Source organism: Python bivittatus, unplaced genomic scaffold (assembly GCF_059951505.1).
Source record: "Python bivittatus isolate LINGU-HERP-01145 unplaced genomic scaffold, Pbiv_v1 ctg000690_np1212, whole genome shotgun sequence".
NCBI lineage: Eukaryota > Metazoa > Chordata > Lepidosauria > Squamata > Pythonidae > Python > Python bivittatus.
In genome coordinates this window covers 10,278,174-10,297,734 of record NW_028277096.1, presented here as the reverse complement: position 1 = coordinate 10,297,734, position 19,561 = coordinate 10,278,174, and the positions used below count along the sequence as shown (strand labels likewise).

Here is a 19,561-nt window from a genome sequence, read left to right as displayed (position 1 = left end):
AACTATAATTAGGTGTTTCAATTTCATCTGGGGCCACTTTGTTCATTTTTCAAGGCAACTCCTAGCTCCATAAATGTTGTATGCTCCTGCTCAGTAGCACATTATCCTAACAGATTATTTCATGAGTGTCACTTATAACTGAACTAAACAGAACAGCCTAATGCTTATTCCCCCCCCCCCGCCCGCTTTCTGGCTTGCATCTAGTATCTGGGGGAGACACCATGTCATGAGTGACAAATGTATTAAATAATGAGCCAGTGAATGAGAAGCACCAATACTGATTGTCAGAACTAGGCTGGGAAGCAGGCAGATTGATCGATTACGGGCATTCAAGTTGGTGCTCTTAGCAACCACATAGACCTTCTCCAGGACGATTTGTCCCCAACCTGGTCCTTCAGGTATTCCAGTGGTGCAGCCACTGTAACTGAGGCCACTCACCTTGATACTGATCGTCCTCCTCTTTCCTTCCACCTTTCTCAGCATTACAGACTTTTCAAGATAGCTAGATCTTCACATAACATGTCCAAAATATGACAATTTGAGTCTGGTCATTTCTGCCTCGAGTGAGAACTCTGGGTTGATTTGTTTGATGATCCATTTGTTTGTTTTCTTGGCTTTCCATGGTATTCTCAGGAGTTTTCTCCAAGATCAAAGTATAGAAGCATCAATATTCTTTCTTTCCTGCTTCTTCAAAGTCTAATTTTCACCTCCATCGTGTGTCATGGGGAAAACTGTTGCCTGCACTGGTTCTGATTCTGATCATTGTGGGTATAAACACTTCATAATGTCTGAATATCTTTTCCAAAGCCTTCAAATGCTACCCTGCCAAGTGTTAGCCTATGGCATATTTCTTGATTGCTGTTGATGGTTAATCCTAAAAAGCAGAAGCTATCTACTGCTTAGATATCTTTATTGTCAATTCTAAGGCTATACCTATTAGTTTGGTTTTCTTCATATTTAATTTTAGCCCCATTTTTTCAGTGCTCCTTGACTTTCATTACTATGGCTTGCAGATCATTTCCATTTTCAGTTCCTAGAGTAGTGTCATCAGCATAGTGCAGGTTACTAATATTTCTTCCTCCAATTTTAAAACCATGCTTATCTTCTCATTCTATATAGCCTCCCTATACTGTAGTTAGCATATAGATTGAAAAAATAAGTATATAGCCTTGTGTCACTCCTTTGCCATCCTGGAGCCAGTCCATTTTGCTATGTTCCATTTAGAGTGTGGCTTTTGTCCTGTGTATAAATTTCATGTGAGGACAATGAGAAGTTCTGGGATTTCCACTTTCCTAGCAACATTCCACAGCTTGACTCGGTTGACACAATGAAAGGCTTTTCTATAGTTAATGAAACTTACACTGAATTGTGTTGGATGATCCTAAGCATTAATTTGCTAGCCGTGTAAAATTAAGGATATCATACAATAATTTGCACAGTCTGTTTAATTCTCTTCTTTGGTGTTGTCAGCCTTCCCAGGTAGACCATACAGGAAACATGACAAGGATGAGCTAATTCTACTTTATTGTAAAGCTACATTAACAGAATCTTGCAAGTACAAATTTCCTGCCGTCTCTTTTTACAGCCTGGCAAGTTAGGGAGGGTCCTTTCTGAGTTTCTTTCTGTGTCCCTTATGCAGCTGCAGGCTCCCCACCCCTTATTTAATTGTTCCCTAGGCAACATCTCTCCTCCTCCATCTCCCAAGGTCATTCCCACATACCATTACAGGTACTGACATGTAGACTGATCTCTTCCAATCTCTGGAAGAGGTTGGTCTATATATCTTCAGATTTGCTGATATACTTTGGTCAGAACCTTTACTGATTATTTTTCTGTTGCTTGCTATATTTCTGTAGACATTCCATCAATTTCTGCAAGTTTGCAACTTGACCAGAGTGCTAAGCTAGCTTCATCTTCTAGTACTAGAGGTACTTGTAAATAGCAAGTATCTTCTAATGTATCTTGGATGTTGACATCCTTACCATAATATATGATCTCTGAAACAGTTCTTATCTATCCATTGGCATCTTTTAGCCCACCAATTGGAGGTTGGAACCACCTTCTGAGTTTGAAGATGTTTTGGAAAACTTTCCTTTTTTTCTGTGTTTGTTTTCATCTTTGACATCTTTGCAAATGCTATTGTAATACTGCCTCTTGTCTTGTCTAATGGCTCTCTGAAATTCTTTGTTCTTTCCCAAGATCTTTATCTTTCTTGGCTTTGGCTTCTCTTCTCTGCACTTTCCACTGTTTGTTCTGACATCCAACTTGCTCTCTTTTTCTTGGTCTTTGGCAGGCTCTTTTCACATTCATCCTTTAACACCTTCTTTGATTTCATTCCACAGTTCCTCTGGTTCCCTTTCAATGAGGTTCAGGATTTCAAAGTGATTCCTGTTTTCTCTTTGAAAATGATGAATATATGCTCAAGATCATATTGTGGAAACTCACTGGCTTTGTTCTTCAGCTTTAGCTTGATTTGGAACTTGCATACAAGTAGTTCATGATCTGTTCCACAGTCAGCCCAGTTAACTGAACATTTCCACATCCTTGTATCAATAATATAGCCAGTCAGATTCTGTGTGCTCCATCTGGGGATGTCCATGTACTGTATATAGGTGTTTTGTTTGAAAAATGTTAATCAGTAACGAAGAAATAATTGGACTGGCAGAAACTGTTAAGTCATTATCTTGCTTCACCTCTTAGACCACATCACCCAAATTTTCCCACTTTGGCATTCCAGTTTCCGACCACCACTGCACATCCTACTTGTATAGTTTATCAATTTCAGACTGACCTTGACAATGAAATTTGTCAACCTCCTCTTCTGCATCAGTTGGAGCATAAACTTGGGTAATAATTCTATTAAAGGGTTGACTGTGAAATCTAACTGATGTTATCTGGTTAGTGATTGCATTGTACCCAATACTGTCCTTGCTGTATGAAAGCAACACAATTTGTTTCCATATTGTGACTAGTAAACAGTACGATCTTCTGACTCTACGTTTTCAATTCCAGACCATTTCGATTTGCTGACACCCAAGATGTTAATATGCAGTTGATTCATTTCATTTTTCACTGTTGAGCTTTCCCACGTTGATGCTTACCTTCCACGTTCACGTCTCTTTGCAACTTCAAATTTTCTTCTCCTGTATATCAGCAATTAGATATTCTGTAGGCTTTAATTTAGCTGTGTCATACACCATTAGCACTCTGAAAGATCCTCAGTTCTTTCTCAGTAGCAATGCTGCCATGTGACCTGAGAAGCCTATCATCTGGCACTATATTGTCAATCGCTTTATATTGTCTATCCATCTGCTTTTCTTGGTAAAGTACAGGAATAGTTTATCATTGCTCTCTCCCACACAGTATGAAAAACAATGTCTTTGGTGTTGTTACTAAAGTGATCACCTGCCTTCAGCATCTTCCTATAACACTGCTGCTGCCAGGTGCCTGCTTGCTTTAACTGGACAGCTGGGATCGCCTTCATGCTTTGCGTGATCCTGCTGGAAATATATTTGGTACTCTTGGAATACCTTCAGTGTTTTGTGTTCATCTCTCCCAGGAACCCCCCCCCTCCCCCCCAGCATGATGCAGCAGCATAGCAGGACATGAGGTGAGGAAGCAGTTAAACACCATTCACAAGCCTGGTCTGCCTACCAAGCCTGCAGAAGTGACCATCAGCCTGTCCCATACTACACAAAGAATATACATGGAAAGTGAAAAAGTGTATTGGTTGATCATCTATAGGAACAAGTTATGAAGCTAACAACAATCTAGAGCAGTTGGGCATGCTGGATGGGAATTCTGGGAATTATAGTCCTAACACACTGGAGGGCACTGAAATAGGGGAGGACAATCTACAGGACAAGAACAGAATCTGCCAATGCTGGAGGAAGATGAGACAATAAAGCAGATCCAATGTGTTATCTATGGACCAACCTTTCCAATCCTGATGTCCTCCAAATATGGTGAGGTACAGCTCCCATCACACTGGACAGGGATGATAGGAGCTTTAATCCAACACACCTGGAAGACCTCAGTTTGGAGAAGGACGCTTTACTCAAACCTCTGATAGTCCAAAAAAGATTTATTTAAAATTCCTATAATTCAAACACTTTTGTTGATTGTCAACAAATACATTTACATAATGATCAGTCACATATCTGGGTACTTCCATTTTTAATATAATTTTTTACAATATATCTCTTCATTTGTATATATTCATTGCATCTATAACTTCTTTTTAAATACATATTAAGCCAAACAGGAATAAATCTAAGAAGTTGATTTTAATAATGTTAAACCAAAACAGACTGTCCTTCCCCCACCCCCAAAATAATTAATTCTTCTGAAATCCAACAGAAAATAAGCATGTAAGAAAATTAATAACTACTAACATTTAAGTTTTATGCTGGGAAAATAAAGTTGCATTAGGATGGTAATAGTCTCTTGATATGTTGGATGCAATTTAGCATACACAATAATCACTTGTAGGCACATTTCTTGCTTTCTCCTCCCCACTCACCCTTCAAATCTCAGGTTTTGCATTCATCTGAAACTACTACAGATATTAACAGCAATGTTTGTTAACTGTGCACCTTTCACACTAGCTAAAACAAAGGCCATAATTCTTCCCTGTGAGAAAAATAAAATGAAGAGAACAATCAATGTAAGGCAATGATTTATGTTCATGCTCAGCAGTGACCCAGTAAATTCCTTGTACAGAGGTTGGAACAAAAGATGGTTTCAATCTTTTTCTAGCTTCAAAACTCTTATTGGGCATAGGAAAAGCAATATGCAAGGTAACAGTTCCTTTCCTTTCAATATTCATATGGTTATGTAGAAAGAGACACTTCATAAGCTAAACAGAAATAGGAGGGACTACAACCATGACACTGTTGATTACAGGTCTTGGATCATGCTATGTCCCATGAATAACATTTGCAAGTTTGTTTTAGAGGGAGAAAGAAAAATAAGCCGAGACTTCAGCTGCGGCGGATCCCTTTCAGCAAATTGTACATCAAAAGACCTTGCCTTATTAAAATGGTGATGGACCTTTTTCCAGGAGCTCCACTGGTCTAAAAATGGATTTCTGGCCTCTTTGGAAACAACTATCATTGAAATGGCCGTCAGAAAATGCTTCCCATCTGGCTGCACCTGATCCACAGCTTGTCTCAACATGCAGCTCGGAAGAAACATATATCTTTGCTATCACAGGGATCGTCTCCCGCGATTGAAGCTTTGGAGAAAGCCTGATTGTGTGAGAGAATGCATCCTGGCCAAAAGCTGATTGTGCTGGTTATGGCTTCTGTTCTTGAAGAGAGACAAGAGGGAAGATAGTTGGAGGCTTTTCTACACTGACATTTGCCATTGTAAACAGTCAAGCACCCCCCACTTTTCTTATAGTGTATTGCTTAAGCCAGGAAGGCTCCAGCCCCCTTACACAGTCATCAAGACCACAATGCATGCACCCAGTTTTCCCAGAATCACCTCCAGCAGTTACATCTAGCCACTGCTAATCTCTTTCTTTCACCTTCAAAAGATCAACCGCTTTTTTAAAAGGTATTTTTTTAAAGAAAACACTGGTTTTTTTATGCTTCAGCAGGAGCAATATATTTGATGTATTTCCCTACACTGATTTGCCATCATGATGCTCAGTTCATCCAGGTGCACTTTCCCCTGGATTCTGAAAATCCTGAAAGACATACTGAAGCACAACTGATGACTTGCAAGCTTGATAGTAGTATAAATATATAGCTGGCAATATATATTTTCCACACAGAAGCACCTAGCTTTCCATGCAGTTTGTCCTTGGAGAGGACAAAAAACAACAACAGCAAAAAATCTCCCCCACCCTGCACTGCTACTTTCCCTCCTGAGGCAAGAAATTAAAGCCAATATATTTCATGTCTGAGCTCCTCTTATGTCTTCCCCATTCAGAAGGAGCCCTATGGTTATTGTTGTGAAAAGCAAGATGCCAGCCACTGGAGATTTCGCTTTTTCTACAGCACAGTATCCCTAGGATCTTGAGGGAGGGAAAGAACCCTTGTTGCGCTCCACTTCTCTTCTCAGTGTGATCTTATTGAGAAAATTCTCCCTTTCTCTTGCCTCCTCATGAGCAAATACTCATATGTTTCCAGGCCACGTGTTGTATGATATATGCAGGAGTTCAGACCTACCTGTGAAAGACTGGCTTTTAATGAATAAGTAGAACTGCCAGCTTCTCAGTTCTCTACCCCAACACTATTATTCATTCCATAACTTCCCACAAAATCTACCCTGCTCCCCCCAGAAAATACACTCTTCTTTTGCCCATTTATAGGAACTGATCTGGATCCTGGCAGCTGCCCCGTTGCTGGGGAAGGAGCCCACATCTCAAAAGGAAAAGGATATAAGGACAGCAACTCAGTTTTCTGCCATGCCGTAGCCTAAAACCCTCTTAAACATCTTGCTTCTTCCATCCTCATTCAGGCATTCCCAAGGCTACTACTTGCTAATTCCAGTTCATTCACTAGTCAGTCTTCTGGGGACAGGATGTGCACAAGATGACTGAAGGATGCGGTGAGTGCCAGAAGATGACCTGAGTTCTCCTTCTTTGGGGGAACTTCATCCCCTCTTACTTGCCTTTTTTTTTCCTTCCAAGATTCAGAGGGTAAATACTGTTCCAGAGATATGAAGTGCATACATAACTCTTGATGGCACTAGAAGTGCTCCAGGGTATTCTCCCCATTTCCTCGGATGTGCGCTTTTGCTCTTACAGAATCTAGTTGGGGAGGAAGAAAGGTTGGCTGGCTGCAGAGTGCACATACACTGAAGCAGGAGGGGCCTCTGCCTTTCTCCAATTCATGAACCGAGCTAAAACGCTTGCACCAAGGTTCCTCTGGACAAGAACTATATTATTCTGAGCAGTAAGAGACATTCTTAAAGATTCCAGGGACTTGTTGATTTGTTGGGATAGTTAATGGCAAGACTAATAGCAGCAATGTTTTTCAGGGCCTGTTAAAACAAACAAACAAACAATTAAAAAAAACAGTGAAAGATGGCTAAAAGCATATTGCATTTACTGTTAAGAAATGCCACTGGCTCTTAAGTTGCTGTCAGGTTCAATTGAGCATATTAATTTGAATTTCAGTGCCTTTAAACCAGCTTTCCCCAGCTGGAGAAAGCTGATTTAGAACATGATAGAATAAACACTTGACTCTTCTTACTACAATATTTGACCTAATTTTTGCAGCAGTGTCTCTGGTCTCATTGGCCTGATGTCAATTCAGTCACTCCCCAGGACTCATGCGGTTCCCATTTCAAACTCATTTCACCTCTTCAAGGAACTCCACCCACATGGAGAGCAGCTTTAGGACAGGAGGCTCTCCTACCTGGGCTGTACAGCGGTAGAGATGGTCTTCCGTATTTAAGGCAAGCAAGTAATCCTGCAGAGACCCAAGTTCCTGCCAACAGAAAAAATGAGCCTCATAAGCAAAATACAGGAACAAGGTTCTGTGGTCTGCAAACTGGAGAACAGCAAGTGACTTACACTAACTCTGCTCTCAGTAACAAAGAAAAGCTCAGTGAGTGCCCGGTGAAGTGGAAGAAGGACCCCTGGCTTGGTCACATCATACTTCATGTTGTTTTCCAAGCAGCTGAAAAGATTCCACAGTGGCTTCAGCAAAGTGAGATCACAGTCCCTGAAAGAATGATATGCTGGAATTAACATGAAAGATAGCACACTGAAGAACAACATCACTGCTAACCACTCTCTTACCTATGCATACTAATTTTCAAGTGACTATTTTGAATGGCATTTTATCCTACAGTTCTTAGGAATCCAAGTATTGTGGAGTCCCTGAGGTTCTTGGAGCTTGGTTCTTTTCGGCACTAGTGCTGAAGATGTTACCTAGCCGGGTAATGAAACATCTGCAAGAAAACAACCAAGCTCCGAGAATCCCAAGGACTCTGCAGTTCAACCCTGAGCTACATATATTCTCTTCTGTTGAATCCAAGTATTAGCTTTACACACAACCACACAAAAAAGGTACAGTGTGAACGTTCACTTTCCACAATGGAGTTGGGGCAATCTATAGTAGGCATCTTCCTCCCACTTGCTCTGGAGACAGGGCTCAAGATTTCTTTTTGAAGGAAATAGAGTACTTTCCCCAGCATCAGAATGCCAAGCTAGAAAAAGAGTTGCAGAAGGAACAAGGCAGTGAGATGTGAAAACCACACACAACTGGCTGCAAATAGGGATGGAGTCCTGAGGTGTCCCCCTATTTTTCTGATACTGATTGACTAGAGCTTTTAGGGCAACTGAAGGGCCAAATGATTTTGAGTCTTTCAAGCCTAGTGACTTCTAGATGTTCCCAAGTAGTTATGGAAAACCTGCTTTCTGACTAAGCCTAGTGGACTTGGGGACTAATGTTGGTCATCTTCCTTGCTAACTGGTTCTGCGTATGAATTGAATGACAGTTGAGATGGTGAATGTAGGTCTCTCCTTAGGATGGAAGCATGAGTCTCCCTACAGGAGTGGCAGAATGATGTTTGCCCACTGTGGTGGGGATCTCAGTCTGAGGTGGGGATTGGTGGTGTTTCCCTCTGCCCCCAGAGCCCTTGTGACTTGTGCCAGCTGGCAACCCCAAGGTAGTGTTTCCTGCATTTTTCTTTCCTCTTGAGGAAGGCATGGCTGACAGAGCAGGGTGGTTCTGATTCTGATGATGCTGTGGCCTGGCTGGGAATTCCAAACCCATCCATGGGGCCACTGCAATGTGGGATGGCCTAAGTTCTTTGTGGGGATAGTACCTGGAGGAGCCACAGAAGTAATTCTAGCTCTGCTGTTCCCTAGGTGCCACTGGTTTCAGTTTCCACATTTGGACCTACTGAATCCCCAGAGGAGCCATTATAAGCCTGCCACCAGCTATGTCACCGGTCATATTTCCCTGAAAGGAATACCGTGGTGAGATGAGGGGGAGTACTGCTGCACCACTGGGGCCCAGTCTTCGTGCCTGACCCGTTACTGGAGGGATCCTCTGAGAGAGTAACTTGCATGAGCTTGCAGACATGGCACCTGTGCTAAGTTAAAGGAAAAAAGAACAAAAGGAAGGGGAACATTCTGTCTGTTCTGTTTTGACCTTGTCACACGAATGGCCCACAGAGCTCATAGCTGGGCATTCTCTCTGGAGCAAGGCAAGGCCACAAATGGGAGAAGAGACTATCCCTTCCTGTAAGAGCTACAGTCAGAAGAAATATGAGCGCTGCCTCCAAAGTGGTTGGGAGGGACTTACCATTGGATGCCTTGGAAGAACAAAAAGGGCTATGTTTATGGAGTAAGATGTATGAAAGGAAGCTAAGTAACCACTTGTGGGCCAAAACTATGTCTTCCTTTCACGATTTGGAACTGAGAGAATTCAACTTTTTTACACTCTCAATTCCAACTGAGAACTTAAATGAAGGATTTAAAATGGAAATACACCGCAGTAGCTGTCAAAATCAAAAGATGGCATTTCAAAACAAGTCTTGAGGTGCTATACGGTAGTATTGTGGATGGTGCATTTCTGCAAAAACACCAGAGCTAGGAACTCCCTCAAGAAAAACAAAGGTGGGATCAGAAAGCGTACCTCTCTCCGCAGCACTGTATGATCTTCAGGAGCAAGTGGATGGCTTTCAACCGCTGGTGTCCAGTTTGTCTGCAGGCCACACCCACCTGCCACTCCCAAACTTTAGCAAGGGGAATATGAGGAACGACCTTTTCTTCTGACAGCATCTGTTTCAAGATCTCAAAGCCTGAAATTCAACATAAGCACACTGCATTTTCTATGCACTATTCTAAATCTCTGTGTTCTCCTCTTTAATCAATCCCAAATTCTTATCCATAGACAAGTTTATAACTAAGTTGGCATACAGAACTAAATAAAAACACACAGTATAGCTGAGGAAATTAGAATAGCAGTTTCATAATAATGTTAAAAAAGTCAAGGTAGATAATACAATTATTTTTATTTATTTAGGGCAGCACTCTTCCTTCCCCTCTCCTATAGATGTGTTGGACTGTCACTCTCAGTGTTGTTGGGAGGAGATTGAATTATATCTTTCTTTTTAAGTTCTCAACATACATATTGCCTATTTTACTTAGTGTCCCTACACAAAGATACCCACCAAAGCAAAAGCAATAGTACAATGTGCCACTTGAGCAGTACTGACCTGTCTGGAATCTCCCCAGGTGACCAGCTGTTACTGTAAACTTATAACCCCACTCAGTATTGCTCATGTCAGTGGTGAATCGGTAGTATAATGTATCTCCTGTCAAATAAGAAGGAAAGATTCTCTCACACAGGCTGAAGTGACCCTTTTGACAAGGCGTCCTTTTTCTTTCATACATCTGCAAGAGGGAGCCTTGCCACTTTAACTATTTTTTTTTACTAATTGTAGTTTTCATAAGAATTTACATTAAAATTACTTTATATAGTTTTTTTTTAAAAAAGTTCCTTCATTTATTGGAATTAATCAAGATGATGTGTTTAAAATTAATAATCAAGATTAATTCAGTCTGGTAGCAGCTAAAGCAGGGGTAAGAATCTTTTTTTAAAAAAATTAAACACCACATTCTCTTTGTAATCTGGAAGGCTTATTTTCCTCACCCTTGGTTTATAGAGATGCAGTAAAGTAGCATTTTAAATAAAACTAAGAAAGCTAACAGCAATCCTTCTGCCCTTACAAACGCAGACTCTATCAGGATTCCCATCTTGACAGAATTCAGACTAACACTAGTATGGATTGAATGTTATACAGAATGAGGGGAGGGGAGGGGAGGGGAGGGGAGGGGATTTATTTTAACAGTCTATTTCCAATCTGCAAACAAGCAATTAAGTTTGCAATGGAATAGTGAGGTGTTCCAAACTGTAGAATAGGAAATACATCAAACTAAGCATATATTTTGCAAGATTGCAGTTTCCCACAACAGAATTGATTGGGGATAGATCCAGGGTAGATAGAAAAGGGAAAACCTCACACAGCACTAACTCATGGAAGTCACTGCCACTGCATCTGGTGATTGCTTCTAATCTTATGCAGGGTAAGAAAATACTCTCAGGGATAATTTATTGCTAGCTACTTCAGGGAGTTCTTGAGAGGGTGGCAGAAAATAATCTTATCAATTAATCTTTTGGTACATGAGTGTTTTTGAGTGGCCATGTTCACTGTAGTAGCCACTTTGTGAAAATGCTCATAGCATCCTCTCAAAATTCAAAAATGTATCCATGGGCCCCAAACACTAGGCACCTCTGACATGGGTTTTCAAAACAGAGGGATAGTTGGCTTCCTGAAGAAATCTTCTGTGGTTTACCTGGAAGTTCAAAGTCAGTCCATTTGTGTGGAGGCCCACTGAAAGTATGACGATCATGGATGAAGTCACAGCTGCTGGCTATGACCAGCTCATCACATCCCTCTTCGGTATTACACTGAGAGTCAAATTTGACTGAGAGGTAGATAGCACCAGGGATATGAACTTTATCCTGTGGATAAAAGAATATACATCAGTGGTATTCCACAGTCCAGTATCAATAGGAACCAAATGGGTAGAAGTCATTAAATCAACCAAAATGACTAAAGAAAGGCTGTTGGGGAATGCTGAGCTACAGCTCAAAAATGGAGAATTCACTGTGGAGGCTTGATAATTTCCTGCCTCTGATGCAAAGGGAATAAAAACTGTTTCCTGTGAATGGTAGGTTGCAAAAGACATCCTTGCCTAGTCCATGAAGAAGACTAACTCAACCATTTGGCCCTAGGTAAAGCTGCATGGGGCTATCTAACCATCTCACCAAAAGTCAAAGGTTAAGCGTTTCAATTTCCGCAGAGTCACTTCTGAATGCCAAATCAAACATTTTAAAGTAAATAAAAATGCTGTATTTTACTGTTCCTCCAAGGAGCTTCTGTGTGTCCACTGTTTTTAACCTCCCTCCAAAGCTCAGATGCTATCCTGCTCCATTTTCTGTCACAGAGCCCTCCTGGTTCTCCCCTTGCATGATTTGCTTCTGTGGGACTTCTCAGTCACGGGGACAACACAATGATCTCTTCTCTGCACTCTTTCCAGTTCCTCAAGCAACCTTCTTGTATTGTGGTGACCCAAACTGGACACAGTATTTCAAGTGTGGTTTGACCATTCCAGCACAGAGGAGAACTATCACTTTCTGTGATTCTGACATTCTAGCTCTGCTGACGCAGCCCAAGTTAGCATTAGCTTTTTCGGCAGTTGCTGCTATGTAAGTCTACCAGGACACCCAGGCACGTCTCACAAATACTACTGCTGAGGCAGGTTCTGCCTACCTTGTACCTGGGCATCGGGTTTTTCTTACCAAACTGAAAAACCTTACATTTATCTCCAGTGAACAGTATTTTGTTGGACAGGGCCCAATGTTTAAGTCTATCAAGATCTTTTTGAACCTTGAGCCTGTTTTCTGAGGGATTAGCAATTTCTCCCAGCTTTGTGTCATCTGCAAATTTGATGACCATCTCTCCTATCCTCTTGTTTAAGTTATAAAATGTTGCACTGGGCCCAGGACAGACCCCTGAGGTACTTCCCTTCCAATAGACACAGATGCATTAAGGACCATGTGCTGGGTACGGTTATTCAACCAACTGTGAATTCACCTGGTAGTGGGGCTATCCACCCATATTGTTTCATTTTATCAAGGAGGTGGCTATGGTCATCTTTATAAAATTCCTTACTGAAGTCTAGGTGTACTGTACCTAGTCTTTTTTGTAATAGTGATTTTATTGAAAATTACAATTACAACAATAAAAACTAATACAAATTAAAAAAAATAAAAGAATAAAAAGAAAAAATAGAAGGTGCAGAAAAGAAAAAAATAGAAAGAAAAATAGAAAAGAAAAAAATAATATAGTAAAGAAAAGAAATACATAAAGAAATGACTTCCCCTTCATCCCAAGTATAAATAATTTTAGTAACTTATCACCTTCTCTTTCAATACAACAAATGATTTCTTCTTACCGTATCCCATCTCTTATCTATAAACAAATCCATAAAGCCTCATCATTTCAGTCTTGATGTCAGCAAGTCCATTAAAGGTTACCAGAAATAACATGTCTATTTCAACCTTGATCAGATAAACCAACTCTATATTCCCTCATTTTACTGCTAACAATCTTGATCTTTAGTTCCTTCAGATAATGTCCTAGAAATTAATTTCTTTTCATTTTTCTTTGTCCCTTCTCACAAAATTCTTCAAAGCTTTAACAAGCCTCTTTTGTAAATCCAATATTTACAAGAAAATTATGCAGGTCATTCTTGTTTGTTTGTTATTTGTATATCCCTTTTAATTATTAAGACATCAGCTGGTTTCTTTTGTATGTTCAGCGTAGCAACTTTTTCCATGTCATTCTTGTAGCCTGTCATTTTTAAATCCACTTTCAAATCAGTCTCAGTCTTGTCAGGTAAAACTTGTTCCTCTTCCATAACATCTTTTAAACACAGCCTATCTATAGAGGCAGACACTCTTAAAATTAACTTCTGGGTCCATTGTTCAAAAATATCCTTCAATATGTCCAATGTTAAAATATTTTGCTTCATTCTGTATTTGTAAGTTGAATTTGAGTTTCTTCTCCTCTAATTGTAATCTTTAGTACCCTCTAGTGTCCAATTTTTAAAGACTTATTATGTTTTTTTAAAAAAAAGAATTCAAAACAAAGCATTTTCCCACAGGAAAGATTCTTTATAATTAATTCTAAAATCTTATTTCAAATTTATCTGGACCCTTAGTCTGTTTTTAACTTTCTAAAATCAAAGTTTTAATCACCCTTTTGCTGTTTATTCCCCCCCCCATTTTTTTTTAAGTCCTTAAACTTGTATTTAGAACTTCTTTTGCTGTGGATTGAAGGAAATGGATCTGGTGTTTTCAGACTTGTTGATCCAAAGGCTTCTAATAGCTGAAAAGCAGTTAACAAGCAATTTCCAAAAGTGATTAGAAAAGGAAGTATGCGAACCCAGTGTCCTTTCAAAGGCGCCGATCACAGTTTGAGCAAGATGGCTATTCCCTCATCTCCCAAACCCACCAGAGACCTGCTCTTGCAAGGAGCAGCTGTCTGGAGTGCTTGTGGGCAATCTCAAGTCCTCTCCTTGTCCGGAGAGGAATTATTGAAGAGCCAGTCTACTTGCCGGCTCTGCATTCTGCCATAGTTGTCAGCTCTGCTGTTTGCCAAGCTGTTTTCAGTCTGCCATTTCTTCCCTGGAAGTCCTGTGCTGAGTCTTCAGTAAGGCATTTAACTGGGCTGACCATAGCCTCCTTTTTGATAAAATGGAACAATATGGGATGAATGGCCTTTTTCATTTGGAATTGCCAATGCAACCATCACTAACATTTTGCTCACCTGGTATCAAAACTATTAAGCATAGTACCTCAAAATTTGTGTTGTTGTTGTAAGGATGCTTGGACTCGCGTACTTGGACCGCCATCCCAGGTTCCTCCATGAACTGACAGGCTGTAAGTGCCATCCTCGCTAGCATGGTTCCACTACACCCACGGAGCACTTTCAGTAGAATCTGTAGGGAGAACAAGGGTAGGGGATTGACACACAAAAATAATATGATTCACAAAATAAATGTTGGTTAAAGTATATACTACTGCTGAGTTTGGTATCAATAAAAATAAATACACAGTTGGGTGTGATAAGTAATGGAACAAGAAAGGTAAAGTAAGTAAAATAAGAGGAGAAACAGCGAGACACTGGATGGCACTTGTCTGCTTTTGCCCAGGACCCTGAGATCTAAGAGGGAGAAAGGGGCCTACCACTACAGGACTGGTAGAGATATGCTTGATTACACACTATTTCTCCTTTGGAATGGATTGCTATTCATAGATTGAAGTATGATCAAGGTTAACAAGAGATCTTCCTTAATGAGATTAGGAAGCAATTTCAACCCCTTTTTTTTCAATTTAAGGTAGACAGCTAGGAGGAAGGGGATGGTCTTTAGAGAGGAAGCCAAGATTTAGAACACCCTAATTGGGTAAGAACACCTTGTTACTACATTTCTACAGGCCAAAACAAAACAGGGGATTTTCTTTGTTAGTATTAATGGATTGCTCCAATAACATCAATTATGCTCAAAACAGGAAGCATACCTTCTCCCTGAGAAGATAAAGCTGCTATGGTCCGCCTAGCCCAATTCTGTTAACTGTGACTAGCAGCTATCCAAATACTCAGGCATTCTAGGATCGCTTCGCTTGAGACTGAGCTATAGTCTTCTACATGCCAATAAGTGCTTTACAACTGATTACAGGCATTCTACACCAGATCTCTTCTGTCATAAACTTCAAACAAACTTCCTGGATGATCTGATTATGCAGCTGAGACAGCCAGGTAACAAGGAAAGGAAAATCATGGAAGGAAGAAAATGGGAATATTCTGTTCCTCTGTAGCTAGTTATTTTGCAAAACTTGAAACATTTTCCAGGATAGACTGCTTATAATTTACATTAAGCAACAGCTCTCATCTAGTTCTATCTTGGGATGAATAAGTTTGAGAAGAAGGTATGGGCACATAAAAGGATTATTTGACATGATTTTTCTTTTTCCTTCTTGAAATCCAACTTGAATAGAAGACTAAAATATTGTCTTCTAGCATAACAAAATTGGCCAAAACAAAACAAGTTGCATCTCTTGCATGGGACAGACTAATGCTTTGATTTGCCTGCTGGTTTCAAGCTACTCTTCCTGTTCACTCCCAAATCAGAGGGATATACCAAAACAAGTTGTTACCTTTTCGCACAGCTGTTTTTCCTCGAGCTGCAACAGCATATCCAAGATATAAGTCATGTGAGCAGGGCCACTGAGATCTAACATCTCCTCACTTATTGCTACGTCATCAGGCCATTCAGCCAACAACAAAGCAAGGACATGCCTGGCATAGAGGACAGCAGTAGCTTCATTGACCCGGTAGAGATAACCCCGCACAGTTTTCTTGCTCCTGGAGTCCAACTCCTTATGCAGGAGGACAGAACTTTTGGTGCGGCGTTGCTTGGCATAACTGAGTTGGAGGTCGCTTTCTGTGTTGGTGATCAGTTTCTGGGTCACTGGGTTGGATTCCTCAGTGGCTTTGCTGCAGGGAGCAGGCTTGGACTGTAAGACAAGAGGAGTCTCAGTAGATGTGAAATTGTCTCTTTACAAAATTTATCCTGCTTTTGGATGCTGCCCATGTGTTCGGTGTGACTGTTTTCCATAACAGTCAATAATAGAAAGTGAGATGGAGCTTTATGACTAAGTGGAGATTGGAATTCAAGTCTTGCTTGTCCATATCCGACATCCTGATTGGTACACCATGCTAAATCAGCTGATCACCTATAGCACCAATGGGCAAGATGTGATCCTCAAAATGTTTCTGAACAACTTTCATCTGCTCAGCATGACCAGTGTGAGGGACAATGGCGGATACAGTCCAATAGCATTTGGAGGGCCAAACTTTGCCCATCATCAATAAAGCTCTCCAAAATGGATGCTAGATTCTAAAAACAAATTAACATTCTACTGCATGTTCTGGCTTTAAGGGTTCTATACTATGAACGTGTCATATGTCTTGTTGTGTGTTAATCTAGACTTTTCCAGTTTAATATCCGCTAGGTGTATTAAATTTCTACTTCCCAAAATATCTCACAGCTATGCCAGTGAGTGATTGGAGCCTAACAACAGAGTAGGGAAGACCGGTTGATTTGTATAATTTGAAATATTAGTTTTATGTACATTGCAGTCAACTAGCATTTCCCAATGTCTAAGTCCCCCCAGATGTTTTGTCTACAACTCTAATCAGTTCCAGCTAATATGGTTAATGATCACATTTGATAGAAGCATTAGATATTCCTACATAAATGGAACAAAGTAAAAAACTGCTTCAGCAAAGATGGTATACTCACCAAACATGGCACAATGATCATATCTGTATCTAGGGCTTTGGAACTCTGCTCTTCTGAGTGTAAACGCTTACTTGGCTGCCATTTTTGAGCCAATGTCCGAATCCTTTCGTCCATGGTAAGTACTTCTCCATCAAATCTTTAAGAATATGCACACAAATATTTTACTGTCAGAATTTAAAGACAATACTTTTATGCTGAGCAATTCCTACATTTTCAAAGCTATTTCCCTGTGTTTCATCCCATCAGGTGCTATTTTATATTGGCAGTTATATTTAGTCGTGTGGCTTTTTTTATTTGTAGGTATCTTATCCATGTTCCCTGCAATTTAGATGATCTTTTATATCTTGCACTTTTAATTTGCAAGATGAACATGTTTTCAAAGCCATGATAACTGATTGCAAATAATCTATCCTCTCCTTGTTTCTTAGGCCAGGAAAACTTGGTGATATGTTGGGCTATAACTGCCATTATTTATAGCAAGAATGAAAGAAGAATAGCTTGGAGATTTTTTTTTGCAAAAGAATGTAGCACAAAGACATCTTACAGCAGTGGTCTGCCTCTCTCTGAGATTGTACTACTTCAGCCTGCAATGGGCAAGACCATGATGGAGTGTTCCTTACACACTAAATAGTTCTCTTTACTAAAAACTGGCCTAGAAGAAAGCTGTCCTTTGAAATGGTACTCTTGGCTTCCTCAAAATGATCAATAACTCATTGTTCCCCTGCCCCATTGCCCAATGTTTGCAATGGCTGAAAATAAGCTCTTGGCCATCTGCTAGTTTTCTTTTGGAATTCTTAATTAATAGATTAATTAAGTCACTATGTATACACAACTTTTCATTCCAAGTCGAGTTTGGAAATTCTCTTACCTCTTCTGAACCTCTAGGAAGAAAGAATCTGTCCTTTTCATGTGCAATTCATACATGGCCCGAAGAATATGTAGAGGTGCATCAAGAGCATCATGTGTCATCTGAAAATAGGTTCAACTGTGATTAGGTGAGAAGAAGGAAAAACAATTTTCTAATAGTGGACAATGTAGCTCAGCGCTGAATTGCTAGGTTCTTGGTGTTTGTTGAACATTACAAATGTTTCATTACCAGATGCTTCATTGCCATGAACACCAAGAACCCAACCCACTTTTTTTCTTTGCCCCTAAGGACCATTTTGGAAGTACATGCATATGACAGAGTCAGCCTTTGGAACCAAATCTACTGCCTTAGGCTTCAACAATACAAAAATAACACACACACACACACACCGGTACATTCATTAAACTGACTGCATAGATAAGATCTGAGGGGCTGGGGGTGGGGTTGATGCTATTTCTTCCATTCATTTCATTTACTTTCACAGGAAACAGCAAATGAGGCAAAAATACCAAAAACACCAGTCTCATGTCACCTGAAAGATTAGATAGATCTATTCAAGAAAAAGTTTTATATGGACTAGAGTCCACTTCAGAGGCTAACCATGTATCTTTTCAAAGTTGGCTAGAGTTCATGAAACCTGATAGCATACCCAATCTATTGATCCTTCAGGCATAATTGGATCTTGTATTTTTGCCACTGTAACATGCTAACAGGACTTTTTATCTGCAATTTGGGACACACTGGAGTTGAACATTGTTAGAGGTGATGATTGGAATATAATTTCAGTGACACACACCGTGTGACTGCCCTTCTTGACTTCCATTCCAGTAGCATTCTCCCCTGAGTGAAACACTAATCTGTAATATTTGCTTGTATTCTTAGTTCTGCCTTTTGTCTTGATGAGGGCCAAACCCTTGTTCTCTCAAGAGAACCTGAAACAGCATGGGCAGTGCAACCTAAGCTTACATGCTGTGCTGCTGAGTACAAATGAAGCATTCCCAGTTTTTAAACAAGTCCCTGCCCCATCCACTGCACATTAAAAAACCAGTACCAGGAAGCATATTTTGGTGGTTTCATCCAGGCCCTCCAGTGGGTCAAGCCTATTCTGCTCAGCATCAGAAGTGACAATAGACTCATTTACTGCTTGTTCATGATCCCGCTCATTGAATTCTGAGTCCTTCTGTTCAGCCATGGAGCTTATCTCCTTTTTTGAGGAATAAAGCATGATTGACAAGATCTGCAAGGATAAAGACAAGGTACAACTTAAATTCCATTGGAAAGCCACTCAAGTGACAATTTATAGATTGCTATGCTTCTCTGATCATTAACATCAAACACACTTGCAAGTGGCTCATGTAGACTCATGAGTTCATTTTATCTTTTACTATTTGTTGCCAGCCCCTCCTATGGTACAGCATTCCCCCCGGGATTAAGCTAACCCCAACTGTTTGAGAATTCAAGAAGTCCATCAAAAACTGGCTATTCCAGGAAGCCTTTAGGGCCTGAAGTGGAAATGGCTCCCATGCAGGTGGCGATTTTCTATACAGGAGGTTGTTTTTGAGTTACATTAGAATGGTGATAATAAATATTGTATTATATTAACTTCTATTATGAAGGAGGGGTGTTTGCTGCTTTAAGTGGCCTACAAGCCTAAACAATAAATATATAATTGCCATTCCAGTTTCACAGGTCTGGCTCATCAAAGTCTGAAGAAAGTCTCTTATGCAAAGGTATGAATTGTTACTAGGAAGATGGCAAGATCCTCACTAGATATAAAGCTTTGTGAAGGC

At 40.2% G+C, this 19,561-nt stretch overlaps 1 protein-coding gene across 2 annotated transcripts in view; it reads right to left on the bottom strand.

Moving 5' to 3' along the window:
* Positions 1 to 4,159: 4,159 nt before the first annotated feature.
* Positions 4,160 to 19,561, bottom strand: part of ZZEF1 (zinc finger ZZ-type and EF-hand domain containing 1) — an 83,317-nt gene continuing 67,915 nt past the window's right edge. For both annotated transcript variants that reach the window (XM_088152424.1, XM_088152426.1), the window contains 11 exons: positions 18,823 to 19,008; positions 17,772 to 17,872; positions 16,904 to 17,039; positions 15,756 to 16,115; positions 14,396 to 14,539; positions 11,327 to 11,495; positions 10,186 to 10,284; positions 9,603 to 9,768; positions 7,529 to 7,679; positions 7,371 to 7,442; positions 4,160 to 6,993 (listed from right to left, as the gene is read on the bottom strand). In XM_088152424.1, coding sequence (XP_088008550.1) covers positions 6,919 to 6,993; positions 7,371 to 7,442; positions 7,529 to 7,679; positions 9,603 to 9,768; positions 10,186 to 10,284; positions 11,327 to 11,495; positions 14,396 to 14,539; positions 15,756 to 16,115; positions 16,904 to 17,039; positions 17,772 to 17,872; positions 18,823 to 19,008 — 1,659 coding nt within the window. In that variant the 3' untranslated portion in view covers positions 4,160 to 6,918. The remainder of the gene's footprint in view (positions 6,994 to 7,370; positions 7,443 to 7,528; positions 7,680 to 9,602; positions 9,769 to 10,185; positions 10,285 to 11,326; positions 11,496 to 14,395; positions 14,540 to 15,755; positions 16,116 to 16,903; positions 17,040 to 17,771; positions 17,873 to 18,822; positions 19,009 to 19,561) is intronic.